Below are 27,847 nucleotides of genomic sequence, written 5' to 3'. Positions count from 1 at the left end.
GGAGCCACTGGGCAGCCCCAGGCCTCCAGTGCAAAGACACCAAAATCCAGGAGTGTGGTCCACGGCTGTCTCCTTCTGAGGAAGGGAGGGAAGGAAGTTTATTGAGCAGTGGGGGAGGGGTAGGACTTCAGAGGGCATGGACGCAGGCCATCTCGTCTCCTAGGTCCTCCTCATCAAAACGGGAGAGGATGGACTCTTCGTCACTATACAGTGAGCTGGTCCCCTGTGCCAGCAGGTCACTGGCAGCACTGTCCATCTCGTCCAGGGTCAGGCGACATGCATCTGCAATCTCCTGCTTGGCCAGGGCCACGAAGCGTGGGTCTCGGGCAAAGAGGCCCAGGCCCTCAGAGATGAGCACCTAGGGGGCACAGATGGGATCTATGTTGACAGTGGGTGCAGCATGGAAGCAAGGCAGTATGCACAGAAGAGCTGCTGTGAATTAGTGATGAACCCATGAAGGCACACAGGGATGTCTGTGGAGGACAGTGGGCACACATCTTGCTGAGCAGAAGTTGCAGAGCAAAGAGAGAGCTACATGCACAACACAGAGACTGGGGACCCCTTTCCCCTCCTTCCCAAGCTCCCACCTCCTCCCCTTCTCTCCCGTCCCTCCTGCCCCCTCCCCTTCTGGACTCACAGCCTCCACCAGGCTGTCAGCACTGCCCCTTTTGCCATGGCTGGGGTCCAAGTGGGTTCCAGGCACATGCAGACAGGTGAAGGTGCGCAGTGGACTGCTGGATTTGCCGATGTATCCCTCCCCTGCTGCACCCTCCTCCACCAATAGCAGTGGGGCATATAGGAGTCGGCCCCGCTGAGGAGGGGTTGCCCAGGAACCCTGGACCAGAATAAACATCAGGGGCATAGTGATGGATGGATGGGGTATGAGGATCTAGGAATCACTCCCGTGCCTACCTCTTATCCCAAACCACAACTGGAGTCAAACTTAAAGGGTATAAATCAGACTTGAGTTTATTTAAGAGCACAGAAGGCCTGGCTTTGCCACCTACTAGCTGTGTGATCTTGGGTAAGCTTCTCTGGGCCTCAGTCTCTTCATCTGTAAACTGGGGCTAATAGTACCCACCTTACAGGCACAGTGAGGATTGTGTGAATTCACATGTGCCCCCTTCTTCAGAAGGAACTAATATATAGTGTATTTGATAAATTCAGCCTCGGCTGCCCCCACCCCTCCAGACCTCAGCCTCCCTCCCCCACCTCACCTGTGCCCTACTGGGCCCTGAGTTTCGTCCACGATGATAGGTGCCTGGGATGGGTAAATCTTCACAGCTGCCCTGGCGCCGCAGACACTGGATGGTGAAGGATGGCTTCCGACCTGGGGGTGTGGGGGGCACCATGAGCAAAGAGGAATGTCAGTGCCTCCCGAGCCCTCTGCCCTGATGGCCCAGGGAGGGGGGCCCACGTCCACTCTCACCTGCAGGCGTTGGGGGCAGCAGACGGCGGCGTGGTGCTTGGCGGCCATCCACGTATCTCTGGGGTCTGTGAGATGGCAAAAGGATGGGGCGTGGGGGAGCCCCTGCCTGTTCATCTAGGTAGGAGAGCCTGTCCATGAGGAATGGCTGGGGTGAGCTCAGGCCTGGACATGTGCAGTGGGTTACCATTCCACCCACACATGGGCTCATGGGCTCATCCTACGTGTCGTGGCCAGAGTGCTGGCTCAGGACTTCCTCTTGCTCATCCTGCTTCTCTTGCCCTTTGGTTGCCTTGGACTGAGAACTTCTTTCTTCTGGAATGGTGAAAATGAGAACCCCAGAGCTTCTCCTGGGGAAAGTGAGGCAAGTTAGGTAGACCAGACCCTCTCAATGTGGTCCTGAGCCCCTGATTCCCTCTCATTCCATGCCCTACCTTCTACAGAAACACCGGACTTTTAATTTTTTCCTAATTGAGAAAATTCACAAAACATAAAGTTAACATGTCATAATTTTAAGGCAAACGTAAGCTTTCTTTTAACAGTTGTCCGTCTCATTGGAAGCACCCAAAGTTTCCAAAAAATCAAAGCAGGCTCTCTCTTTGGCCTGTTGAAGAGAGCTTCAAAACAAGAACTGGAGGTGTGTTGGGGATGTGGTGAGGGGGAGGCTGTAAAAGCTAGGTGTGACCTCATTTCATCCATCATTCCCATGAGGTAAGTGCTACCATCACTCCCCATTCACAGGTGAGGAAATTGAGGACCACAGAAACTAAGTGACTAGCTCAAGGTCACTTAGCAAATGGCAGAGCCAGGATTTGAACTTAAACCCATTTTGCTCCACATCATGTGTTTTTGTATATTAAACCTCTTTATTGCCTCTCTCATATGAATCTCTTAGTACCCTCCGTTCCCACCAGAGCCATTGCATCCCCTCCATTTCTCCCCACATTGCCATTTGAAGGCCCTCTTATGCTAACCACCTCTGCGCCCTGAAGTTCCCATATAGTGGCTAGTCCCTGTCTTCCCTCACAAGCCTCCTGCAGAGCTTTGGTCATACCTGTGGGCATGGGACCCAGACTGGGGAACATTGGACTGTCTGGAGTTGGGAGCCCCCCCATCGTCATCACTGGGTCCAGGGGAAAGTGAATCTGGAGGTTTGTCTCCAGCAGGTAGAGACACAGAAATCACGGAGCTCCGGCGAGATGGGGGCTGGGAGCCCATCAGGGCCTGTGGAAATCACAGGATTGAGGATTGCATCCAGGTTATAACTAAGTCACTTGGTCACATAGTGTGTATCCAGCAAGTGCCCCGGGGGCTGAATCTGGGTCTTGCCCCCAGCCCAACAGCGGGTTCAGTTCAGTTCAGTTCAGTCACTCAGTCGTGTCTGACTCTTTGCGACCCCATGAATCGCAGCACGCCAGGCCTCCCTGTCCATCACTAACTCCCGGAGTTCACTCAGACTCATGTCCATCATACCAAATAAATGTTTGTCTACTGTAGGGTGTCTTCTCTGGGGGGCTTCCTCCCAGAGGCAGTATGGAAGTCACTCAAAGGGTTGAGGGAGTATTCAGTTCAGTTCAGTCACTCAGTCTTGTCCGACTCTTTGAGACCCCATGGATTGCAGCACGCCAGGCCTCCCTGTCCATCACCAACTCCCAGAGTTTACTCAAACTCATGTCCATTGAGTCGATGATGCAGTTGGCCAAAAAGTTCATTCAGGTTTTTCCGTAACAGGGTACTGAAAAGCCCAAACGAACTTTTTGGCCAACCCAATATTTTACGATCAAGAGTGTCTGGGGGAGTGAAAGCTTATTGTCCTTACTGTGTACGTTTCCAGGTCCTCGTGTTCCTCCTCTCCCTCCTGCCCCTCTTCCCCTTCCTCTTCCTCTGTGTCACAAGTGAGGGCCTGCCGCATCTCCGGACCCAAGTCTTGCAGGCTCCTCAGGCCAGCCTGTGGGGGTAGAAAAATAGGGAAGCAGGCAGCTCAGGGTCTAAACTTCCCTGCCCTTGGGTAGGAGTGTGGGGTGGGAAAGGAGCCCCACAGCCACCCCTGACCCTCTATGGGTCCTGGGGCCTCAGTTTCTTCATCTGTGACATGGCTTCCATGAGATCAGGAAGGCAGTCAACCTCAGCTACAATGCTCCCACATATCCCCACCCAGCTCAGCCCCTGCTCCCAAGACCTGAAGGGCAGAGGAGGTGCTTGGGGGGGCCTCGGTGCCTAGTAGCCCCTTTTCTTTCCTCCGCCGGAATTTGCGGAAGTAGTCCTGGATCAGAAATGTGGCGTAGAATTTGCCCACGGTAACTTCTTCCTCTGGGAGCAAGGGAGAAGAAGCAAGGTCACACAGAAGTCCTCTGTTCTCCCACCAAGGCTTGGACTCTCTCCCTGCACCCCTCCGTCTGTAGCCAGGGATGGTTTGGTGGTGGTGAGCAAATCCTCGACATTCAGAGGCGGGATTAAGAAATTGGGGTGGAGCCAGCTCACCATCAGCTGGTGGGATGACCTCATCTAGCAGCTTCTGCTTCATCCGCTTCCAGATCTTTTTGATGACAATCCGCAGCTCCTGATTGGCTTGCTCCAGGTTTCCTGCATCGGGAGAGGATATTCGCATAAGCCAATGGGAAGAACACTTCACAGCTACTCCCTCACTGTTGGAGGGGGCGTCACAAGCTTCTACTGCAGCCATACACTGCTCCGGTTGGACAGGTGGGAAAACAGACCTGGAGAAGACAAACTCACCTATTTTGAGGTTCAGAGCTAGGAGTGGGGCCCGTTCTCCAATTAGTTTGCTCCTAGCACCTTACCCAGGCACCCTCTCCCTCCTGCCCCTCCCCCTCTTCCCCACACACCTTCCGTCTTGATCTTCAGTGATGTCCGGACCAGGGCAAAGAGTGTGGCATTGAATGTCACTGTCCCATCTGAGTTGAGGGGCATGTTCATCGCCACAAGTCTCTGTGCACAGCAGGGATATGGAAGCCACTTTGGGCAAATGCCAGGGATGCAGGCATGTGATGCCCAAGGGCAGAAGCCTTTGAGGATGCCACCAAACACCCCTTCCCTACCCAAGGCAGGGTCCCTGCCCACCCCGGTCATATGGTGGACAGTCCTCTCCGAGGCAGTGGTGGGCAGGTGCACAGACCTTGCAGGCCACTCGGTGCGGGCACAGCTTCCCGAATCCCAGGGGGGGCTGAATGCGTCTCAGCAGGGCAACCACATCCAGGTGCTTGATGCGGCCTCTGGGGAAGGTAGGGGTGGATAGGAGGCACTACTGGGTTGGAGATAACCCCTCTAGTCCTTACTCAAGGTCCTACCAGCTCATCACTCCCTCCCCGCACCAACACCCCATAGCCTGCCAGGGGAGAGTTGGGAGGGGAAAAGGCCGAGGACAGCAGCAGTGGGAACTTTGGAGCATCTACTGCCTGGGTAGTGGGAAGCACAGGTGAGTGGTTCTGGGGTTGGAGGACTGTGTGGGGCAGTACACTGTCCTCTGGGATCCCAGGTATGGGGTTAGAGGGCATACTTGGCCCCAGGGTCATATTCAGACCAAATCCTCTTGAATTCATCGAGGTGATGGGGGCCCAGGATGGACCAATCTCTGGTTAGATAATCAAAGTTGTCCATGATCACAGCCACAAAGAGATTTATGATCTGTGGGCCAGTGAGTAGGAGAGGTTAGGTGAAGGGCAGAGCAGGGTATGTGGGTTTGGTGGGAGGCTGAGGTAAGCTTATATGGTCACTGACTCAGGAGTCCTTGGTTTGATCTTGTCAGGCCAGCCCTTTCATCTGCTCTGAAGATCTGGGCTCCCCACCTCATCCCCGGACTTCCTCAGAGCCAGCCCCTGGGACAGTGGTAATAGTGGTGGGGAAATGGTCCTTACCAGGAATGCACAGAGCATGAAGAAGCTGATAAAATAGGCGATGGCAAAATTGCTACCACAGCTAAACTCCTCACCAGGGCCGAAGTCAGACTCAGGGTCACACCGGCTTCCAGGAAGGCTGGCAAGCATTATCTCCTGCCATGCCTCACCAGTAGCACACCTGGGGGGTCACACAGGGATGCCATCTTGGAGGGGAGGCTGTGACATCATGACAAGGGGCTGTAGGGGCCAGAGGGGTGAGGAGATGACCTACTTCTTGCTAGGTGCAACATCTGGTAAAGATAGCATTTCAATATTTTAAAAGCTGGTGTGGCCATGTTGATGACTATCATGTTTTCATTTTATAGATGCAAGGTCTATGAAAGGTATACATCTTGCAGCCAGAAAAAGGATGGCTGAGACTAGACTATTCTAAAAGATTCTTTAGAACACAACCAGAAAAGGTCTTTGGGAATATGGAGTCTCACAGCACCAGCACTGGTGTTAGTTGCTCAGTCATGTCTGACTCTTTGCAACCCCATGGACTATAGCCTGCCAGGCTCCTCTGTCCATGGGATTCCCCAGGCAAGAATACTGGAGTGGGTAGCCATTTCCTTCTGCAGGAGATCTTCCCAACCCAGGGATCGAACCTGGGTCTTCTGCATTGCAGGCAGATTCTTTACCATCTGAGCCACCAGGGACACCCCATGGAGTCCCATGCTGCCCTATTATTTCCATAACTCAGGCAGTCTGGGGCCCAGAGAGGCTCTGTGCCCCCTCCAAAAGCATGCTGGAGATCAAAGCAGCAGGGAAGGGGTTTTTGTGTCACCTGAACAAAAGCAGTACAGCCTGTGGAAAGGTCTGGAAGTTGTTGTTTCGGTTGATCTGTGTGCCATCCTGAAGAGCCACCTTGCCAAACATCTGTGGGCACACAAGGGCTGTGTCAGAGGGGTGACTCTGTGCCCTTTACAGGATCCCACCCATTTCACAACGCCTAATACCTGAAGGATCCTCACCACGCTGACAAGCAGGCACTGCTGACCTCATTACACAGATGTGTGGACTGACTCAGGGTTATGCGGCTTGTCTGTCTTTATACCCCCACTTTGGGCTCATTCCTGTCTAGCCCCTTTCAACAGAAGAATGCCTGAGGGATTCCCCCTAGTGTTTTTCCACGTACCTGCATCCCAATGACTGCGTAAATGAAGAATATCATTGCGATGAGAAGAGCCACATAGGGTAAGGCCTAGATGGGTAGAGAGGACGATAGGTACTCAGGTCCAGGCAGAGAACTGTAAGCCCCAGAATGCACTGCTCTCTCAAGCCTGGGCCATATGAGAGATGTGGTCCATCCCCAAGGTGCCTACAACACAGTATTAAGTACAATAGAGGCCAAGACACGTTGGGAATTGAAAGCCTACAGAAGACAGAAAACGAAATAGTAAGCTGCTGGTGGGTATGACATGCTGGAAGGGGTAGTTCTGGGAGTGGTAAAAGGACAAGCTGAGAGGTGTGAGGTAGGGATGAGGAGTGGACAAAGGAGTGAGGGAGTTACCTGAAAAGACTTGATAAATGTCCAAAGTAATGTGCGAATCCCTTCACCCTTACTAAGAAGCTTGACCAATCGCATGACTCGGAAGAGGCGAAAGAAGGTGATCGAAATGCGGGAACTGTCCTCAGAGCTCTGGGATTGAGTGTGTGGTTAGTATGCTCAGTTCACATTTGCTTCAGCCACCTCCCGGTCTCGTACTTTGACCTCCCGAAGCCATCAAATCCCTCAGAACCCAGGCCCCAGAGTGGTTAGGGAACATTTCTAAGGACTTTCAGGCAGAAAGGAAAGGATGGTAGGTGAAGATAAAGGCATACAGTCCCTGCTGTGAGGTGGGGGGGTTACCTCGCCCAGGTGGCCACCATTCTGGATGGAGATATTACCGAAACAGAGGTGATGAGATCACAGGGTCAGTGAACAAGAGGAGAAATGATGGAGCAGATATGAGGGATAGTGGATGGCAGAGTTATTATCCAGGGATGATGAGGAAGGTTATGTAGTGATGGATCAGGATGGTTGAAGGAAAAGTTGGTAATAAGGGTGAAAGGGAAAGGAGAAGGTGCAGAAGATGATGGAGGAGAGATATTGCAGCCAGTGGAGGAAATGGTGGAGCCAGTGGTTTCGTGGACATGAGAGAACCGATGAAAGATCCAATGGAGAAGCCAGTGATGGAGATATGGACCCAGCAGCATTGTCAACGGAGGACCACGTAGTACCCAATGAAGAAGATGATGGAGCCAATGGTGCAATCAGTGGTGATGACAGAGCCGTGAAAGACCCAGTGTCAGAGACGATGGTGTTGGTGGAGGAAATGGAGCCAATAAAGGAATCAGAAGAGATGATGGAGTCAAAGCAGGAGTTGGTGGAGATGATGGGGCCAATGGAGGGGGATGTAGAGGCAATGAAGAAAATAATGGTAAAAACAAGAGAGTCATTTTAGGAGCTGCTGGAGGCAGGGCATAACTTGCAAATAAATGGGAGGGGGGAGGGCTGGGAGAAGAGGGCTTTGGCTGAACCCAACAGAGACTCAGAGAGATAGAGCTAGAGGAAGGAGTTCTGAGTCTCTGGGAGTGAGTAGGATGTGAGTGGGAACCACCTCCCCATGAGAGAAAGCCCCGGGGTTGAGGTGAGAGAAGGTTGGTAGGAGTAGAGTGGGTTAGTAGAGAGGCCAGTCCTCACATTGACTTCAGTGACGGCAATGTCCACTACGCTGCCCACCACAATAAGAGCATCAAATGTGTTCCAGGCATCAGTAAAGTAATGCTGTAGACAAGAGGAAAGCAGTGTCCTGTCTTCTCAGAGCTAGCAAGCTAGGGTATGGGGCTAGTAGCAGTTGGGGACATTGGGGAGGCAGGGTCTAGGTTGGACCATGATAGGGCTGCATCTAGATCCCTCTTCCTCCTTAGTCTCCTGACTCACTGGTTGCTGCCCCCCCTGGTGGTGGTGGTTTAGTTGCTAAGTTGTGTCCAACTCTTGCGACCCCAGGGACTGTAGCCCACCAGGCTCCTCTGTCCATGGGATTTTCCAGGTAAGAATACTGGAGTGGATTGCCATTTCCTTCTCCAGGGGATCTTCCCAACTCAGGAATCAAACCCAGGTCTCCTGCATTGCAGGCAGATTCTTTACCGACTGAGCTATGAGGGAAGTCCCTCCTGAGAGGTATGCAATGAGCTCCACCTTAAGGAATGGATTAGGTCTGGGAGGAGGGTACCTTGGGTTTGAAGGCAATGATTTTGAGCACCATCTCAACAGTGAAGAGGCCAGTGAAGACCATGTTGAGGATGTCCATGGCATAGTTGAAGGGAGCAGTCTGCTCATAGTGCTGCAGGAGAAAATCAGATGTGGGGATACAGCATGAGACAGAAAACCACCATAACAATCAAATATTCTCTGGCTTGGACTGAGGTGAGTCTGGGGATGTGGAAGCACAATGAGTTGGCCAAAACTCTCACACTGTCTGCTTCCCATTATGGATATTGGAAAGCCCAGCTCTTGATTTCTTAGCTTTCCTTGCAGCTAGTTCTGACTAATGAGACTGAAACATAAGTTTGCTGCTGCTTGGACAGCTTCTGTGAAAAATATTTTTGATTTCCAATAAAAGGATCAAAGAAGGAAATGGCAACCCACTCCAGTATTCTTGTCTGGAAAAATCCCATGGACAGAGGAGCCTGGCATGCTATAGTCCATGGGGTCACAAAGAATTGGACACGACTCAGAGACTAAACAACAAAAGGATCAAATGAGGAAAGTCCCTTACTGCAACCTTCCTTCCTTTTTCCTGCTTTGAATGTGGTTTTGATGCCTGGAGCTATGGCAGCCATTTTGTGACCATGAAGCAACAATCATGAGAATGAAAACCAACTTGCTAAGAATAGTGGAACAGAAAGAGCCTGGGTCCCTGGTGGGCAATAAGCAAATAGCTTACCTCTGCTTGCTATGTGAGATAACTCACATTTATTGATTCCAGGATATACATCTTTTCACATTTTAGAATCTCTGAAATTTGGGTGCATTTCACAGTCAATGGCAACTTATATTTGCCATCTGCCATATTTTTTCACATTCTCACATCCCTGAAATTAGGGTGAATAGGTCTGTAATTTGAAAAAATGTGACACATATCTTCAAAGCTTAAGTTTCTCTCAATTGGGGGTTTTGTTACTTGCAGCCTAAAGCATTTCTGATGGTTCTCAAGGATTTGTGCGGACAGAATAGGGTCAGGTGTCTGGTGGGGGTCAAGGTGGGGAGTTCAGACCTGCATGGCTAGAGCAACCGTGTTGAGCAGGATGAGCAGGAACATGAGATACTCGAAGGCAGCAGAGTTCACAGTGGCCCACACACGATACTGATGTGGGTTCTTGGGGATATAGCGACGGAGTGGTTGGGCCTTGAGGGCATATTCTACACACTGGCGCTGCATATGGGTGCAAGGCATGAGTGAGCGGTGGTGTCCCAAGGCAAGGAGTTGGGGAGGGGAGTTGGTGAATCAGGGGTCAGAGGTCACCTGGTTCTTATCCAGCTCACAGTCTTGGTACTCCTGCTCGCCCTGGGCTCGGAAGGTGATGATGACAAAGCCCACAAAGATGTTCATCATGAAGAATGCAATGATGATGATGTAGACAATGAAGAACACTGAGATCTCCACGTGGTAATTGTAGATGGGGCCCTTGTCCTCTGCGTTTGCATCAATGGCCTTGTATAGCAGCCTGGGGAGCCAGTGGGGGCAAGTGGGGGGATATCCCAGACTCCTCCAACCTACCCATAGACACCTTAGATACCCCAGAATATTCTTCTCAAATATCCCCCCCCCCCCGACCTAATCACCTGAGACCTCCACATCAGGTCATCAAAGACTCCCAAAGCCCAGCCCTCCAGAGACCCAGAGATCCCCATCCAACCCTCCAGAGAATTCCCCAATCAGGCTCTCTGGGACCCTCAAATCCCTTAAGTTCCCACAGATGCCCAATTCTCCTCCAGTCATCTTGGGGTCCCTATGCAGCTCCCCAGAACTCCCCCACAAGCCCCCAAAGATCTCTAAGTCCTCTGTCCCATCAGCTTGAATTCCTTGTTCCATCTCCCCCCAAACATCTTTGACTAATACCATGAAGACTTGTGCAGGTATCTGGAAACCACTGAATCTCCAGCTCCATCTCCTCCAAGACCTCCACCCAGCCCCCCAGACCCCTACCCAGGTACCCTCTAAATCGTATCCAGTCCTCTCTAGACTTCCACCTAGTGCCTCAGAGATCTCTACTCAATTCCTGGAAGCCCCCTCACCCAGGTCCCCAAAGCACCCTCAACCAACTTCTAGGAGATCCCCACTTAGTCATCTGATACATCCACCAGTCCCCAGAAAACTCTATCCATTCTCCAGAGACCTTCATCACATTTCAAGTTACCCTTCCACCCATCCCCAGGATATCCCAAGCCAATCCACTAGAGACTCTCGCCCAGTCCCCTGCCCATCCCTAGGGCCCTGTCCCTCACGCAGGCCAGCCTTCGAAGGTGGAGACAGTGAACAGGGCCATCATGGCTGAAAGGACATTGTCAAAGTTGAAATCGCTGTTGACCCAGAGCCGCTCCCGGACCAGAGGCCTTGACACATCTCCATCGGGGTAGACCAGGAAGGAGCCCCTGTGGATGTTGCAGACATGCTGGATGGATGAGGAGGGGTGGGGAGCTATGGAAAGGTGACTGGTGTCTCTAGCATGGAGGCAGCAGGGCATAGTGGTGGAGGTGAATAGCCTGGGTTCAAATCCTGGACTTCCATTTACTGACTGGGTGACCTTGGGCAGTTAGCCTCTCTGTGCTTCAGTTTTCCCCATTTATGAAATAAGGATAATGACAGAACATATTTCTTGGCTTGTTACAAGGATTAATTTTGTCAGTCAATGAGAACAGTGTCTGGTGCATTGTTGGGACCATATACATTAGCTATCGTCACCATTATTATCATCATCATTGTCATCCAGGAAAAAGCAATACTAATAATACCCAACATTTATCAGCACTAAGTATATGCCAGGCTCTGTGCTAGGCTTTACACGTACTACTTTTACATTGTAGTACACTCTCCATGTAGTAACTCATTTACTCTTCACAACAACCTTGTGAAATCCATACTCTTTTGATCCTCATTTTTCAGTTAAGGAAAATGGGACTCATTGAAGTTAAGAAACATACTCAAGTCTCATGAGATGAATTTGAACCAGGAATGTCTAATTTCAGTTAACTACTACCCTCTACAGGCTTCCCAGGTGCCCTAGTGGTGAAGAATTTGCCTGCAATGCAGGAGACGTAGGAGATGCAGATTTGATCCCTGGATTGGGAAGATCCCCTGAAGTAGGGGGACCCACTCCAGTATTCTTGCCTGGGAAACCCCATGGACAGAGGAGCCTGACAGGCTACACTGTCATGGTGCTGCAAAAGAGTCAGACACAGCTTAGTGGCTAAATATCAACTACCCTCCATAGGAGTCTCAAGGTGGAAGCTGGGGACTTGGTGGTGGTGGTGGGTGTTTGGGAATTGCCAGGGGGAGTGGAGGTAACTCTGGGGAATGTGAAGAGGGGTTTGGGGCAGTTACTTTTTTTGGGGGTATCTTAAGGATTAGTGAGTTCAGAGAGCCTTTGCAATTCTTAGAATTCTCAGGGTGTATCTTAGGGCCTTGAGGAATTCTGGGGTCTTGGGGGCCTTGATTAAAATCTGGGGGTGGCGCTTACCTTGTGGTCCAATGGTTAAGAATCTGCTTTGCAATGCAGGGGATGTGGGTTTGATTTCTGGTTGGGGAACTAAGATCCCACATGCCACAGAGCAACTAAGCCCACGTGCTCTGGAGCCAATGGGCTGCAACTACTGAGCCTATGTGCCATAACAAGAGAGTTCCGTGCACTGCAGCTGCAGCGGAAGATCCTGTGTGATGCAATGAAGATCTGTGTGCTGCAACTAGGACCCGACTTAGCCAAATAAATATGTGTGTGTGTGTATGTGTGTAGTCGCTCAGTCATGTCCAACTCTTGTGACCCTTTGGACTGTAGCCGGCCAGGCTTCTCTGTCCATGGGATTCTCCAGACAAGAATACTGGAGTGGGTTTCCATGCCCTCCTCCAGGGGATCTTCCCAACCCAGGAACCAAACCAGCATCTCCTGTGTCTCCTGCATTGGCAGGTGCATTCTTTATCCACTGAGCCCAGCCAAATAAATATTTTTAAAACTCTGGGGGTCTCTTCAGTTCTTTGGAGGAAGGTCTAGGGGTTTCAGAGGCCTGGGTGAGATCCAGGGACCTCTTTGGACTCTGGGAGGGGTCCTGGGCTGCATGGAGGGCAGGATTTGGGCACTCACTTGCATTCTTGGGGTGTGTGTTTGGCCTCATCAGTGCAACTGTAGAATTTCCCCTGCAGGGATGATATTTGTCAAACAGATTCATCCTTCATCCCCACCTCCCCGCCTTGACTCACATCTGAGCCTTTCCAGTGTTTCCTCTCACCTTGAAGAGCTGCACACCAATGCAGGCGAACATGAACTGCAGGAGCGTGGTCACGATCATGATATTTCCGATGGTCCGGATGGCCACGAACACACATTGCACCACGTGCTGCAGACACCCACAAATATGGCTCATGGACACCGCAGGCCATAACAGCCAGGGGGCACAAACTCTTGGCATGTGTGGGGCTCAGGGACTTGGGTTGAGAACATGCGGTCTTGGGTGAAGGACATGTGGGTACCAACTGGAAATAAGTGTTTGCCAGATGGGTATGAGTCCGCACATCAGAAACTTGGGTCATAGAAATGTGGCCTTTGGTAAGAAATGGAGACAGTAACTGTGCCCACTGTTCAGGGCTGGGTGGTTACAACATCAGGTCCAGGCTATGTGGTGAGGTTGTGGTTTTAGTCGCTAAGTCATGTCTGACTCTTTGCGACCCCATGGACTGTAACCTGCCAAGCTCCTCTGTCCATGGGATTCTCCAGGCAAGAACTGGGATGGGTTTCCATTTCCTTCTCCAGGGTATCTTTCCCACCCAAGAAATGAACCTGGGTCTCCTGAATTGAAGGCAGATTCTTTACCGACTGAACTCCGAGGGTCAGGCATCACTGCAAATGGCCACTCTGACCATGATCTTTGGCCCCAGGGGTGGGGCAGAGTCTGGGTCCCATGAATTTGGGTGGGATGTGGATACCTTGAGTCCTTTGGCCCTGTTGATAGCTCGAAGGGGCCGCAGTACTCGGAGTACACGCAGAATCTTCACCACTGAGATGGCGCTGGAGCTGAGGAGAGGGCAGTCCTCAGACCATGGACAGGGCCTGGCCTTGGCTCTTGGAGGGATGGAGTGGGCAAGGTGTCACTCACTGGATGCCAAAGGAGATGAGGGACACGCTGACCACCAGCAGATCCAGCAGATTGAACCAGCTACGGCAGAAGGAACCACGGTGCAGAAAAGCCCCGAACACTGTCATCTTGGGAGTAGGGGGATATAAGGCTAGTTAGACCACAGAGCTGGAGATGGGGAGGGCAGTTGGGGATGGAAACAGGAGTGGTGGGCTACAAGAGTGGGTGGAGAGTAGGTTGGGGCAACTGGGGGTATGATGGGGGCATATCAACTGTTGTTCAGTTGCTGAGTCATGTCCGCTGACTCTTTGTGACCCCATGAACTTCAGGGGCCCATTCATACCTTTAGTAGAATCTCCACAGTGAAAATGGAGGTGAAGGCATAATCGAAGTACCCCAGAATCTGGGGGGTGAGAAAGATGGGGGCACCAAGTCATGGATGAGGGAGATCCTAGCTGTGTGTCCCTCTCTGTAGGTTTTGCTGTTCCTCCTCCTTCCTTCCCTCTCTTCCTCACTCTCTCCTTCCTTCCTTCCCTCCCTCTCCTTCCCCTCTCTCATAACCATCAAGGACTTCTCTACAAGGTAAAAACCTTGGCCATCAGAAAGACAAGGCTTTGGATCTGGCATCCTCTCCTTCTACCCAGCTCCATGGGCACCCTTGGTCTGCTCAGCCTCTGAGTACAGCTTCCTCCTCTTCCAAATACTGATCACCTCCCCGGCGCTTCCCCAAGGGTGTTGCACACGTAATAAAGGCTAGTACTGCTGCACCTACCATTATTTCTTGTCTCTCTCTGCCTAACTAGGGGGTCTTGTCCCTGTCTGCACCCTGGCCATAGCTTGTATCCAGTAGGACAGCCCTGGGAGTGTCCCCTTGAGCCCCCAGCCCAAGGCTCACGTGGTTGCGGAAGGAGTGGGCTCGGATGGGATCCTCAGCGGCCAGGGACACACTGCTGAGGATGATAAACACCAGGATGAGATTGGTGAAGATGTGATGGTGGATGAGGGTGTGGCAGGCCTTCCTCAGCCTGGGGAGTGGAGAAATGGCCATGGTCAGAACCCAGGACCACAGAAGTGACTGAGGGAGCCCAAGGGAGACAGCCTGGGCCCTGTTGCATCAGGCTGTGCACCCCACCTGAGCCTTGGCTGCTCCCTGGCCCTCCCCATCTCCCTACCCCAAGCCCTCCTGTTTCCCTCCCCTCCTTTGCCCCCCCCAGCCCCCACCCCCCCACACACATTCGCAGCACTCACGGGTTGGTTTGGCTGAGGCAGAAGAAAGCACTGCCCTCAGGAATGGGCACCACCTTCTCCTTGGGTACAACTTCCTGCAGGAGTTCCACATGCCCGGCCCCCACTTCCTCTTCCTCCTCTTCCTCCTCCTCCTCCTCTTCCTCCATGTCTGGCACCAGAAGAAGATCAAAAGAGAGAGAATGAATTGAGAAGATGTATGTAGAGCACCTAGAACAGTGCTTTCCCATGGTAAAATTCTCATCTCCCTGCTAGAATGGCAGCTCCTCAGAGAAGGGATTTCAGTTCGTTTTGTTTACTTCTGTGTCCTCAGCACTTAGAACACAGGATCGAACCCAGGTCTCCCACATTGCAGGCAGATTCTTTACCAGCTGAGCCACAAGGGAAGCTCTGGGACACAGTAGGGGCTCAGTAAATGTGTGCTGAGTGAACATCGCCATCTTCAGGACTGTAGCCCACCAGGCTCTTCTGCCCATGGGATTTCCTAGGCAAGAATACTGGTGCACGTTGCCAATCCCTTCTTCAGGAGATCTTCTGTATCCAGGGATTGAACCTAGGTCTCCTGCACTGCAGTTAGATTCTCTACCATCTGAACCACTGGGGAAGCCCCTCTTCAGACATTTACACACTATTTTATAATAAAGGCTCTGAGAAGTTCTGCAATAAAACAAAATATTGGTTTCTCTTTTGGGGCTTCCCTGATGGTTCAGTCAGTAAAGAATCCATCTGCAATGTGGGAGACCTGGGTTTGATCCCTGGGTTGGGAAGATCCCCTGGAGGAGGACATGGCAACCCACTCCAGTATTCTTGCCTGGAGAATCTTCATGGAAAGAGGAGCTTGGCGGGCTGCAGTCCATGGGGTCGCAAAGAGTTGGACACGACTGAGCGACTAAGCACATCTTTAATCTCAGTGTCTTGAAACTTCCTGACCACACACCAAGTCCATTATTTTCAAGACCATCTCAGGGAAGGCTTCTCCCCAGAGAAGAGGGTCTCAGGGGTCACAAGGTCTGCCTGGGTGGTTTCCCCAAGGTCCCACGCCTCTTCCACCTGACCCTGCCCACTTGCCTGCTCCTTCATTTTTTGCAGATTCCTCTTCCTCATTCTCCCCACCAGGCACCTGGGGACAGGAAGATGGAGGTCATCGATGATGGGGGGTTCACCAGGGGATGGACACAGGGGAGGCACAGAAGGGATGCAATAAAGAAGGAATGAATAGGCAGAGGATGGGGGTTAAAGACACGCACACAGACAGATACTGGTGGTAGTGGGAGGTGTAGACAGTGCCCAGGCTTTTAACTCACCAGTGCTCCATTCTCCTGTGGAGTTTCCTCAGTGATCTTCTCCCTGGGCAAAGAAATATAGGGGGTGGTGTGGGCAGTGACTGTTAAAGATTGAAGCAGATTGGCAAGGCTGGTGGAGGAGGGGGTCACTGTAGTCAGAACAGACCTTTCTTAGGTCCCATAGAACCTCCCTGCTTCCTCCCTCATCTCCTTGGTCTATTCTCACAGCAGCAGAAGAGATCCTGTTAAGTTCTAAGTCTGGGACATTCCTCCTCTGCTCACACCCCTTCCATGGCTCCTCCCTTACTCAGAGCAAAACCGAAAGTCCTCACCATGGCCCAGGATACCCTTGATCTGGCTTCTCTATTTCCCCCTATTTGAGCTCATGCCCTATCACTCTCCTCCTTGTTCATGCCACTCCATGGCATCCATGGTGTCTCCAATGGTGTTGTTTTTTTTGCCACTCCCAGCAGCGTGTGGCATCTTAGTTCTCTGACTAAGGATTGAACCCGTGCCCCCTGCCCCTTTGCAGTAGAAGCATGGGGTCCTAATCCCTGGATCACCAGGAAAACCCCTCCGTGGTGTTTTTAAGATGTGCTAAGAATATTATCACCTCAAGACCTCTGCACTTGCTGTCCCCTTGCCTTGAACACTCTTACTCCAGATATTGGCATGGCTCACTCCCCTACTTCTTTCAAGCCTCTGTTCAATAGTCATCTTCCTTGATTACTCTAACCAAAACAGCAAGCATCATATGTCTCTATTTTCTTATTCTGCTTTCTTTTCCTTCATTACATATTGTAAACATATATTTAATTAAGTTATATTGTTATATATTCATTTGTTTGTGTTTTGCTTGCCTTTCCCAGCTAGAATGTCGGCTCCATGAAAGCAAGAACTCTGTTTACTTTGACCACTGCTTCTCCTTAGCATATAGAACAGGGCCTGGCAAAAAGTGTGCATGTATTATGTATTAGTCGCTCAGTTGTGTTCGACTCTTTGGGACCCCATAGACTACAGCCCTCCAGGCTCCTCTATCCATGGGATTTCCTGGGCAAGAATACTGGAATGGGTATTCCCTTCTCCAGGGGACCTTCCTTACCCAGGGATTGAACTGGGTAACAATGAGTCTCCTGCATTGCAGGGATATTCTTTACCATCTGAGCCACCAGGGAAGCCCTGAGCCACCAGGTAAAAAGCAGGTGCTCAGTAAATGCATGTCCAATGAATGAGGACTGGCAGGTTGGATCTGCAGATAGAGATTTACAGGGATACCAAAGCATCTTTGGTGGTATGGGATGTGTGTGTGAGGGTCCCAGTCAGGGATTCCAGGGCGAGAGTGTCTTGGAGGCAGAGTCAGACCTCACCTGCCCTTATCTTTGTCAGTGCCTGCATCTCCACTGGCCAGGTTGTCCACAGCGATGGCAAGAAACACATTCAATAGGATGTCTGGGGTGAGCTCAGGCTAGAGAGGATGGAGAAGCAGACTGCCTACAGAGTGCCCAGGTCCTCATTATCCTCCCCCAATCCTGCCATGATCCAGCCTCCCAAAGCTCTGAGGATACAATTGCCGCAGATGAAGAGGATGATGAAATACACGCACACCAGCATCCCTGGGAAGAAGGGGCCGCCATAGGCCATGATACCATCATACATGACCACATTCCAGTCCTCACCCGTCAGTATCTAGGGGTGGGAAGTCACCATGAAGTCCTTGGGACCCTCTCCCCAACCTTGGGTCCCTCCCCACTTGCCCACCCATCCCATGATCTCCAGGTCCCACCTGAAAGACAGTGAGGAGGGCCTGGGGAAAGGTGTCAAAGGTGCTTCGCTTGGTGTGGGTCTGGTCAAAGTTGAACTTGCCCCCAAACAGCTGCATGCCAAGCAGGGAGAAGATGATGATAAAGAGGAAGAGGAGAAGCAGCAAGGATGCAATGGATTTCATTGAATTGAGTAGAGATGCCACTAAATTGCTCAGAGATGCCCAGTGCCTGCAGCAGAGATGGAGGGGGAAGGGTTGACATGTCCAGTGGTGAGTCAGGAGCTAGGGCAGGGCTTCAGCTTGGGATGTACTGGGGCGGGTTAAGGTGAACTTTGATGTCACTGTTGGATGTGATTTTGGAGTTAGAGTGAGGTGAGAATAAGAAGGAAGGGGAAGGGGTTATTTGAGGTTAGGGTGGCATTAGGGAAGATGAGATTAGTATGGTGGGTATATGGAAGTTGGTGAAGCTAGAATTTGGTTTCAGATTGGGCCTGGGGCTGGGTTTGGGGTAAGGGATGGTAGCTGGGGATAGGCTTAGGGAATATTTGGAGTTGTAGATGACTGAGTTGGGGATAAGGTTGTGGTTGAGGGTTGGGATAGAGGAGAGGATGGATGGGGATGAGATTAGGGCTGGGATTTGGGACGAGTTTGCAGTTGGAGATAGGCTAATGGTTATGAGTTTGGGATGTGGGGATTGTGGTTAGTGATGGGGATGTATCTGGGAGTTAGAAATGAGGTTGGAGGTGGGGCTGGGCTTGGGCTTGGATATTGGGGCTGTAAATGACCTTGTGGATGATGAGTGGCTGGTGGTTGGAGTTAGAGATAGTGTTATGGTTGGGGGTGAGGGATGGGGTTTGGGTTGGTGATGAGTATGGGGTTGAATTTGGAGATGGGGTTGGGAATCATATTCTAGCTGAAGTTGAGGCTGAGGAAGGGGAAGGAAGTGGAGTAGACACCCTCCCCAACTGACTTTAATCTCTAGGAAGCCAGGAGCTATTGTCTGCTTTGATTCCTGGTGTTTCCCTAGGGCCTGGAAGGACACCTTGTATGCAGTAGGCACTCAATGGATATTTGACAAGTGAATGATGATGCAAATATAGTCATCATTGGAGCTGGGATGGTGGCTGTTGCAGCTGTGTTTGGGGTCTCAGTCTTCACCCTTCGCCACATACAACCACACCCCCACCCCCACCCCTCACATACCTGGTGACCTTAAAGATCCTGAGGAGGCGCACACAGCGGAGTACCGAGATGCCCAGGGGCTGCATGGCACCCACCTCCACCAGGGTAGTCTCCAGGATGCCCCCACAGACCACGAAGCAGTCAAAGCGGTTGAAGAAGGAGGACACGTAGACAGAGGGCCCCAGACCATACAACTTGAGAAGCATCTCCACCGTGAACAGACAGAGTAGCACTTTGTTGGCATACTCTGTGGAGAGAGGGGTAGGGGTGAGTGGGCTAGCCAGGTTTTATGGTGACATGTGGGGAGGTAGGGGCCATGGAGCGATCTGGGGCAGCTGGTATCAGACCAGGCACAGGCTGGTGATGTGGTTAGGATTGAGGATAGGGTGAGTTTGTAGGTCAGGGTGCATGAGGTTTTGAGAGTTTTGGAGCTGGGGCGAGGGCAGAGCTGGGGTGTGGGCCTCGGTTAGCCTCTGTGAATACAGAAAAACTCTGATTCACGGGTAGACTTAGAGCCTAGCATTTAGCTGGGACTGGGGCCGGTTTGAGGGTTGGGGTTAGAAGTTTGCTCAGTATTCAGGTTGGGGCTGAGATTAAAATGAATAATAGTAAAGGCTATTAATAACACTTATACAGTATTAACTCCATGTGGGTCAGGCAACATTCTAAGCATTTTTCACTTTAACTCATTTAATCCTCCCCACCATCCCTGGTGGCTCAGATGGTAAAGAATCTGTCTGCAATGCGCAAGACGTGGGCTCGATCCTTGGGTCAGGAAGATTCCCTGGAGAAGGGAACAGCTACCCACTCCAGTATTCTTGTCTGGAGAATTCCATGGACAGAGGAGCCTGGCAAGCTACAGTTCATGGGGTCTCAAAGAATCAGACAGAACTGAGCAACTAACACTTTCACTTTTGCTTTTAGCATCCCATGAAGTGGATACTATCACTATCCCCATTTTGTAGATGGGGAAATTGAGGCACAAAGGGTTTAACTTGTCCAGACAGTGTGGTGTTAAGAGCCTGAACTCTAGAGCCAGGCTGCCTGGGTTTGCCACTCAGTAGCTGAGTCCTGGGGTTAGTCATTTAACTCTTCAGGACCTTGGTGCTAGGCCTCTGTGCCTTAGTACTTAATTCACATAAAGTTGCAGTGAAGAGAAATTGAGTGAGAACATGTAAACCGCTGAGAACAGAGACTGTCACACACAGCAAGCGCTACATAAGTGTAAGCTGCAAGGTAGGACGGGACAGGTTTTCTGCATTTACTTGGGTGGGAGGGCCATATCTGGGGATCTAGGGCACCCAAGAGATCCTGCATCTGAGCTTCTGGGGTGGAAGGAATTGGGGGCTGGGGAGAGGGCTGGCAGGCTGGGGGGGTGCACCCTGGATCTGGGTGAGCCAGAAGGGCTGCCCGTGGTGCTCCGAGGCGATTGTCAGAGTGTTGAGGAAGACGAGCAGCAACACGGCCCAGTAGCAGGCATTGGACTTCACGGCCCTCCGGCAGCTCGCCCGAAGGCCCCGGTTGGCTCGGCGGAGACGGCGGCTGTGGGGACAGGGAGCCCACTGACAGAGATCACTTACCTGAACCTGTCCTGAGGGCTCAGGCTGGGGAGCCTGTTGGTCATGGGGGGCTTGGAGGTGGGGTTCACAAAGTCATAGGGTCTGGGAGTCACACAGCTTTCCCAACTCACCAAACGCTGGTTTTCATGATCTTATTTCTGGAAAAGGGGAAGATGGGAGGTGGGCATCATTGGGGGCTGAGGGGCACTCAGCAGCAGGGATTGGAGGTCAGGGCTAGGAAGTTGGAGGCTGAAGTCAGGACTGGGGCCAGGATCTGTTCCGGGTTCTGGGCTGGGTCAGAGGTCGAGGGCCGGGGCCTCACAGGCAGCGTGTACAGCTGGCTAGAGTGCCCTCTTCCTCTTCCTCGTCTCCTTGGGTCTCTGCCATTGAACCGGTGTCACTGGCTGGGAGGCTGGCTGTGGGCAGGGTGGGAGAAGAGGTCAGCGCATGAAGATTGCCAGGGTTCTGCTCTTGGCCTTCCCCTCTGCCTACTCATCCCACCCCCTCCTCAATCTGGTTGGATCCTCACCATGGCTGCTGGTGGAGTGGGTGGAGTGACTGAACCAGCGCAGACGTCCTCGTCTCCTATTGGTCAGCTCTTCCAGTTGTGGCCCTGTAAGCACAGGGAGGACATTTGGGGAACAGGGTCTGGGGTGAGGTTAGGACTCTGGGGTGAGGGGTGTTATTTGGAGTCTTTGTTCTGGGTACAGTCTGGGAAGGGTATCTGAGTCTGGGTTCTGTGTCATAGACCATAACCAGAGGCTGGGCCTAGAGTTGCTGAGGGCTGGGGCTAGATCTCAGGAGAGCAGCCCACATCTGAGGGACGCGTGAGGCAGGGAGTGGGCTGGGTTGAGATTGCCTACGGTGGCCGGCCAGGCCCTCTTCAGCCACGGAACCAAAGTTGCCAGCAGCTGAGGGGTCCTCCATGTCCAGCTCCTCCGCCTGTGTGATCCAGTCCAGGTAGCCCCGGAGGTCCTCCTCCAGCTGCTGCTTCTCCCGAAGCTTCTGGAAATCCCCTCGTGCCTTTGCCTTCTCCCTCTCTTTGGAGAACTCCCTGAGGAAGGAGAATAGAGGGCTACACAGAGGAACCACCCTGGCCCCCTTGCCATCACCATCCCAGCCACACCAACCTCCTTGCTGTGCTTTGAATATGCTAGGAACGTTTTAGCTTTGGGGACTTTGCACTGGTTCTTCCCTTTGCTTGGAACACTCTTTCCTCAGATATTCAGTATCTTTCCCATTTTTACTCAGATAACACCTTCTCAAGGAGGCCCGTCCCTGCTTGTCCTTATTTGTAATTACAATATCTCCTCATTCATTTCTTTCCATAGTACATATTTCATATGAGACAAAACACATTATGTGTGTATGTATGTATGTAATATCCAATAAAGCAGAGACTTTTGTCTTTTGTTCCATTCCTAAAACAGTGCCTCACACACAGTAGATGCTCAGTGTTGAGTGAATGAATGAAGGAGTATTTTAGATGGGTTTTGAAGGATGTCTAGAAGTTTGCAAGGAACAAAGTAAAGGGACAGGGGCTGAGGGGTTGGGTAAGTGTCTAGGCTCCTCACCCACTCAGGACACCAAGTACAAGGTTGAGGACGAAGAAGGATCCAAAGATGACGAGACTCACGAAATATACCCAGGGCAGCTCATACCCCATGGCATCCTGCATCTAGGGAAAGGGGAGGACATGCATCTCTCAGTGTATGCAGACCCTCCTGCCTGAGCTCAGGGAAGAAAGGCAGGTTCAGCTTCTGCACTGGGTGTCTGTCATTTCACCTCACCCAGTAGAGCACGTCGGTCCAGCCTTCCATGGTGATGCACTGGAAGACTGTCAGCATGGCGAAGAAAAAGTTGTCAAAGTTGGTGATGCCTCCGTTGGGCCCTGCCCAGCGCCCGCGGCACTCCGTCTGGTTCAGTGTGCAAGCACGCCCTGATCCTGAGGACGCACAGGGTGACGGGTCCTCCTCCGCCTCTATGTCTGTGGGAACACTGGAGCTCTGGAATCCGAAGTGCGCCCACCCACAGTCATGGGCACCTTGGAAGCCCGCCTACCTGGGAAGTTTGCCTCAGAGTTCTAGATTTTTCTAAATCAGACAACCCTTAGGGCTTCTCTGGTGGCTCAGTGATCAAGAATCTGCTTGCCAATGCAGGAGACCAGGATTTGATCCCTGGTCCCAAAAGATCCCACATACTTCAGAGCAACTAAGCCTGAATAGTGCAACTATTGAGCCTGTGCTCTAGAGCCTGAGAACTGCAACTACTGAAGTCCACACTCTAGAGCCTTTGAGCCACAACAAGAGAAGCCCGCACACTGCAATAAAGACCCAGCACAGCCATAAATAAATATATGAAATTAAAAAAATAGACAACCCTTAGCCTCTGACTGCTGGGTCAGGACTCTGAACCGCTGGGAAGCTGTGAAGTCCAACCACAGAGATCTGGGGAGTGGGACTGTAAATTTTGAGGCAGAATCTTGTGAATAACAGTGAGCCATGAGCCTAGGAGCAGAGTCTTGTGAATTTCAGAGGGTCATTTGAAAGAAGGGTGGGAGCAAGCCTTGGGTTTGGGTCTGGATAAAAAAGGCCTGCCTAGGAGTCTTCACTTCCCTGGTGGCTCAGTGGTAAAGAATGCTAATGCAGGAGATGCGGTAGACACCAGTTGGATCCCTGGTTTGGAAGATCCACTGGAGAAGGAAATGGAAACCCACTCTAGTATTCTTGCCTGGGAAATCCCAAGGACAGAGGAGCCTGGTGGGCTACAGTCCATGGGGTCACAGAAAGGTCTGCAATTAAGGGTAGAGTCTTGAATACATGGGGTGTGCTGTGTGTGTGTGCTAAGTGGCTTCAGTCATGTCCGAGTCTTTGAGACCCCATGGACTGTAGCCCGCCAGGCCCCTCTGTCCATGGGGTTCTCCAGGCAAGAATATTGGAGTGAATTGCCATTTCCTCCTCCAGGGGATCTTCCCAACCCAGGGACTGAACCCGTCTCTTATGTGTCCTGCATTGGCAGGTGGGTTCTTTACCACTAGCACCACTGGGAAGCCCGAATATATGGGGTAGGGCTTGTTGATCTGGTGGCAGAGCCTGAACCGGGGAGAAGAATCGCGTGTATTTGAGTGTGTCTCCTTGAGAACAGGGTGGGGCTTAGGAGCCAATGGAGGAGGCATGCCCTGTCTCGGGATGGGTGGGCTTGCTGACCAGATCCCAGGAAATAGCACGTTTTGTGCATGCGTCCGAGGAACAGCTCCAGTCCAATGATGGCGTAAATGATGATGACAAAGAGCACAAGAAGTGCAATATGCAACAGCGGCACCAGAGCCTTCATGATGGAATTGAGCACTATGTGCAGGCCTGTAGGGAGCCATGGGTGGGCAAAGTAGGGGCAGGGTCAGTTCAGCCCCCCACTCCTCCCACTCCCGTCCATCACCTCCAAGCCCGGGGATGTGCCACTCACTTGGGACTCCAGACACCAGCCTCAGTGGCCGCAGCACCCGAAATGCCCGCAATGCCTTCACATCGAAGCCCCCTGGCTTCCCTCCCATATGCGGGGTGTCCCCTGGGCGTCCGGGACCCTGCTCCAGCAGCACGCTGAACAGCCTGATGGGGGAGCATGAGAAAAGGAAGTAGGGGGTCAGGCCTTGGGATCCCCCCATTCCCTTACTTTCCTTCTCCTCTGAGAAGTACAAATCCCTGTAACTGGAAATGCAAATAGGTTTAAAATATGTTAATATTTCTGATTCTGGCTGCCAAATGGGGGCAGTCTGAAGCAGTCACTTCCCTGAGCCCCGAATTTAGCGGGTCTGTGGTGGGAAGTTGAACTAGGGTAGGGTGTGTCCCCTGCAGATGCGTACCCGACCACGACAATGATGAAGTCGAGCAGGTTCCAGCCGTTGCGGATGTAGGCGCTGGGGTGGAGCACCAGCCCGTAGGCCACGATCTTGAGCACCGTCTCCACAGTGAAAATCACCAAAAATACGTATTCCACCTGCTCCTGGGGGCAGAGCCGGGGGCGAGGCGGGAGATTGGGAAGTTATTTGGGAGTGAGGTTTGTTTGATAGGGGGAGGCAGGTCTTCCCTGGTGGCTCAGAGGATAAAGAATCCGCCTGCAATGTGGGAGACCTGAGTTCGATCCCTGGGTTGGGAAGAACCCCTGGAGAAGGGAACAGTTACCCACTCCAGTATTCTGGCCTGGAGAATTCCATGGACAGAGGAGCCTGGCGGGCTACAGTCCGTGGGATTGCCAAGCATCCGACACAACTGAGCAACTTTCTCTTCAGGGGGAGGCCAGCAAAGCAGAACGGAGGGTGGGGCTGGGCAGGAGAGGGTCATCTGTGTCAGCAGGGGCGGGGCCTGGCTGGAAGGCTTGAGGTGTGGCTCTACTGGAGCTATATCAAGCTGGAGGCGGGGAGGGCAAACCTCACCAGGTTGTGGTTGGCAGTGTTGGAGTCGTCCTCTGGGAAGGGGATGTAGACTCCCAGGGCCACGCAATTGGCAAAGATGGTCAGCAAGATGAGGATGTCGAAGGGCCTCAGGTGGACACAGTTAAGGACCCAGGCAGAGTGGCCTCAGAATATGACATTTCCTTGGGGCCCTCCCCACCCAGTGCTGACTCGACTCTAAGATGACCAACCTTGACATTCCTGGCCCCTGCTCTGACCAAGGCCTTGACTCTGACCCCCAGGGAAACTTTTAGCATCCTCAAGTCTGGCTGAGATTTAGTCTTTGACTCTTGACAACACCCCCTCCTCCAGACCTTCACCTTTCTCAACTCTCCCTTGAATCCAGTTCTTAACCCTTGATCCCTGGTGATCTCAGCCCTCTTTCATTCCAGCTCTGGCTTGATCCTTGACTCTTGGTACCCTGATGACCTTCACCCCTGAGCCCTGTCCCTGGCCTTCAAGGATGCTTCCATTCCACAATGCTGATGCAGGACCGCCGTAGGGGGTTTGCCAGGGTGAGGCAGAAGAGTGCCCGGGGTGACCGCTGGGCACTGGCTACTGCCACTGTCTTGTGCTTACTGTGCTGAGTCTTTCGCTTAGGGGTCCCTAGGCCCGATGCCCCGCTGATTTCACCATCTGATGCTGGGGGCCCAGGGCACAGCCCCCATTCGGGCCCAGGGCCTGTCCCATTGGCTGGACTGGGCTCTGGGGTGCTGTCTGTGTGAAGAAACAAAGTCAGGGTGAGGACAAGGTATTGGTTGCCTCCTACCTGATCCTACTCTTCTATCTGAGGGAAGGAGAGAGAGCATGTAAAATTAGGGAGAGTTGAGGGTACCTGGGAGTTGGTGGTGGACAGGGAGGCCTGGTGTGCTGCGTTTCATGGGGTTGCAAAGAGTTGGACATGACTGAGTGACTGAACTGAACTGAGGGCACCTGAGTTAAGGACTGGGGGATGAGTTGGTATTAGAATTGACTGAGGGTAAAGTGCAAGTTTATAGGTGAGAGAGGGTGAGATTATATTTCTAACTGAAGCAGATTTTGTGTTAGATTTGCGGGGGGGGGGGGGAGAGCTTAAATTTGCATGGGGTAGGACTGAGTTTATAGCTAGAAGCAAATGTAGGGTTAAACTTGAGTGGTAGATTTTGGGTTGGGTTTAAATTCAGGTGGGAGTAAAGTGTGCTTAAAATATGATTTGGGGTTAGGCCTAGATAGTTGAATGAGTTGGGATTTGAATCAGGATCAAGGTTAGCGTTAAAGTTGAGTTTGAGTTCAGGTGGGATCTGAGTTTTACATTGGGGTTTTCAGCTAAATCCATTCCCAATTCCTATGGCTTTATTTCTGCCTCCAAGGGGCAGTGGGTTGGTTTGGTTAAGATACCATCAGCTTTAGAGGAAAAAAAGCTGTTTGAGTTTAAATCCTGATTCTACCACTTGGTAGCTTTCTGTGGCCTTGAGCAAATTATGTAATCTCTCTGAGCCTCAATTTCCTTATTTGTATAATGAGATGACAATAAGAGTACCTACAACATAGGGTTGTTGTGAGGATTAAATGAGTTCAGCATTCAGAAGAATGTCTGACACACAGTATTATTCCCATTTTTCAGGTGGAGAAATTGATGCAAAAAGAGAGGTTAAGTTATTTGAAGAAGCGACTGAATTGGGAGTTAAACCCAGGGAGTCTCTGACTCTAAATCTTCACGACTTATTACCACCATCAAGTATGCATTCTGTCTTTCTCTCTGATCCTTAAAAATGGGTCTGTGCTCTTTCTGGAAAATCAGAGACCCATTCGCCAACAGTGCTGATATCCAGGGGTTGGGGTTGAGTTTAGGTGACTTTAGAGCTCATGGTAAGGTCTGTATCCATGTTGGGATTTGGACTCTAACAGGGGTTTGCCCTCTGGTTGGTAAAGTTTGTGTTAGGATTAAGCTTGGGGCTGACATTGGAGTTGAAGTTGGGGTGGGTGCTAGGATAGAGATCAGGGCCAGGATTGGGGTTGGGTTTCAAATTGGGATCTAAAGCTGTGGGCTGTATTGGGGCTGTCTGGGATGGGAACAGGGTAATATGATTCCAGTCCCCAAAAGGCTCTCCAAGGATAGGATCCTGGTGGGCAGTGGGTGGGTCAGAGGGGCAGAGGATAGAGCAGAGTCCAGGCTTGCTCCAAGGGTCTGTAGGGGTGGAAGGTTGCTCTCACCTTTCCCGCCTTCAGATGCTGACATCCTCCTTTCGAGACTGAAGAGCCATCTGCACACAGCCCCTGTCTCTTCCCCCAGCTTTGGAGGGATTAAGGTCACAGGGCGGGGCCATAACAGGGTCGGATGGGAGGGTGAGGAGGGGTGAAGATGGGACACTTGTGGGCCACAGCCTGGCAACAGAAAAGGCACTGATTAAAAAAAAAAAAAATATATATATATATATATGCACATATACGTTTATTTATTTTACAAAATATATACCAGCACCAGAGGCAGAAACTAAAATAAGAAAAATGATAATTGTTTTCCAAAAGTATCTGAAATTTGAAGTATGCAGGAATAGACGTAAGATAACATATGTACAAGATCTCCATGGGAAAAAATTATCAAATATTATCAAATGATTAAAGGGGATCTAAATAAATAGGTTAAATTTACTAATTGAAATAGTCAATATTATGAAGATGTCAATTCCTCCCAAAGTGATCCAGAGATTTAACGCAGTCCCAAATAAATTTCTA

The 27,847-nt window shown here is 51.5% G+C and overlaps 1 protein-coding gene across 1 annotated transcript; it reads right to left on the bottom strand.

Annotated features, from left to right (window-relative positions):
- Positions 1 to 53: 53 nt before the first annotated feature.
- Positions 54 to 27,487, bottom strand: CACNA1F (calcium voltage-gated channel subunit alpha1 F). The gene is made up of 48 exons (XM_044936725.2): positions 27,326 to 27,487; positions 25,600 to 25,849; positions 25,115 to 25,220; positions 24,545 to 24,684; positions 24,148 to 24,290; positions 23,892 to 24,044; positions 22,476 to 22,672; positions 22,260 to 22,363; positions 21,549 to 21,739; positions 21,215 to 21,298; positions 21,008 to 21,101; positions 20,817 to 20,843; positions 20,508 to 20,668; positions 19,148 to 19,373; positions 17,966 to 18,173; positions 17,748 to 17,868; positions 17,550 to 17,631; positions 16,204 to 16,246; positions 15,968 to 16,019; positions 14,903 to 15,050; positions 14,550 to 14,679; positions 13,998 to 14,057; positions 13,676 to 13,782; positions 13,506 to 13,593; positions 12,812 to 12,919; positions 12,667 to 12,719; positions 10,817 to 10,963; positions 9,834 to 10,035; positions 9,585 to 9,743; positions 8,541 to 8,651; positions 8,009 to 8,092; positions 7,175 to 7,195; positions 6,836 to 6,964; positions 6,461 to 6,526; positions 6,110 to 6,201; positions 5,302 to 5,461; positions 4,944 to 5,071; positions 4,563 to 4,659; positions 4,273 to 4,375; positions 3,908 to 4,009; positions 3,606 to 3,736; positions 3,246 to 3,374; positions 2,481 to 2,650; positions 1,651 to 1,776; positions 1,430 to 1,557; positions 1,218 to 1,330; positions 638 to 835; positions 54 to 358 (listed from the first exon to the last, which is right to left on the bottom strand). Exons 1-48 carry the CDS (start codon positions 27,348 to 27,350, stop codon positions 128 to 130), a joined length of 5,928 nt encoding a protein of 1,975 aa, XP_044792660.2. The 5' UTR covers positions 27,351 to 27,487; the 3' UTR covers positions 54 to 127.
- Positions 27,488 to 27,847: the final 360 nt, after the last annotated feature.

This window comes from Bubalus bubalis, chromosome X (genome assembly GCF_019923935.1).
Source record: "Bubalus bubalis isolate 160015118507 breed Murrah chromosome X, NDDB_SH_1, whole genome shotgun sequence".
NCBI lineage: Eukaryota > Metazoa > Chordata > Mammalia > Artiodactyla > Bovidae > Bubalus > Bubalus bubalis.
Note: the sequence above shows the minus strand (reverse complement) of the source record. Positions and strands in the feature narration are given on the sequence as shown.

Bases quoted from the DNA above. Each gene is read 5' to 3' on its own strand.
- CACNA1F (XM_044936725.2), bottom strand. From the start codon at position 27,350: ATGTCAGCATCTGAAGGCGGGAAAG. The intron at 25,221-25,599 runs GCATCCTTGAAG...TGTCCACCTGAG, and splicing joins ATCAGCATTGTGGAATGGAA to GCCCTTCGACATCCTCATCT. The intron at 6,202-6,460 runs GTACGTGGAAAA...GTGTGCCCACAG, and splicing joins ACGCAGTCATTGGGATGCAG to ATGTTTGGCAAGGTGGCTCT.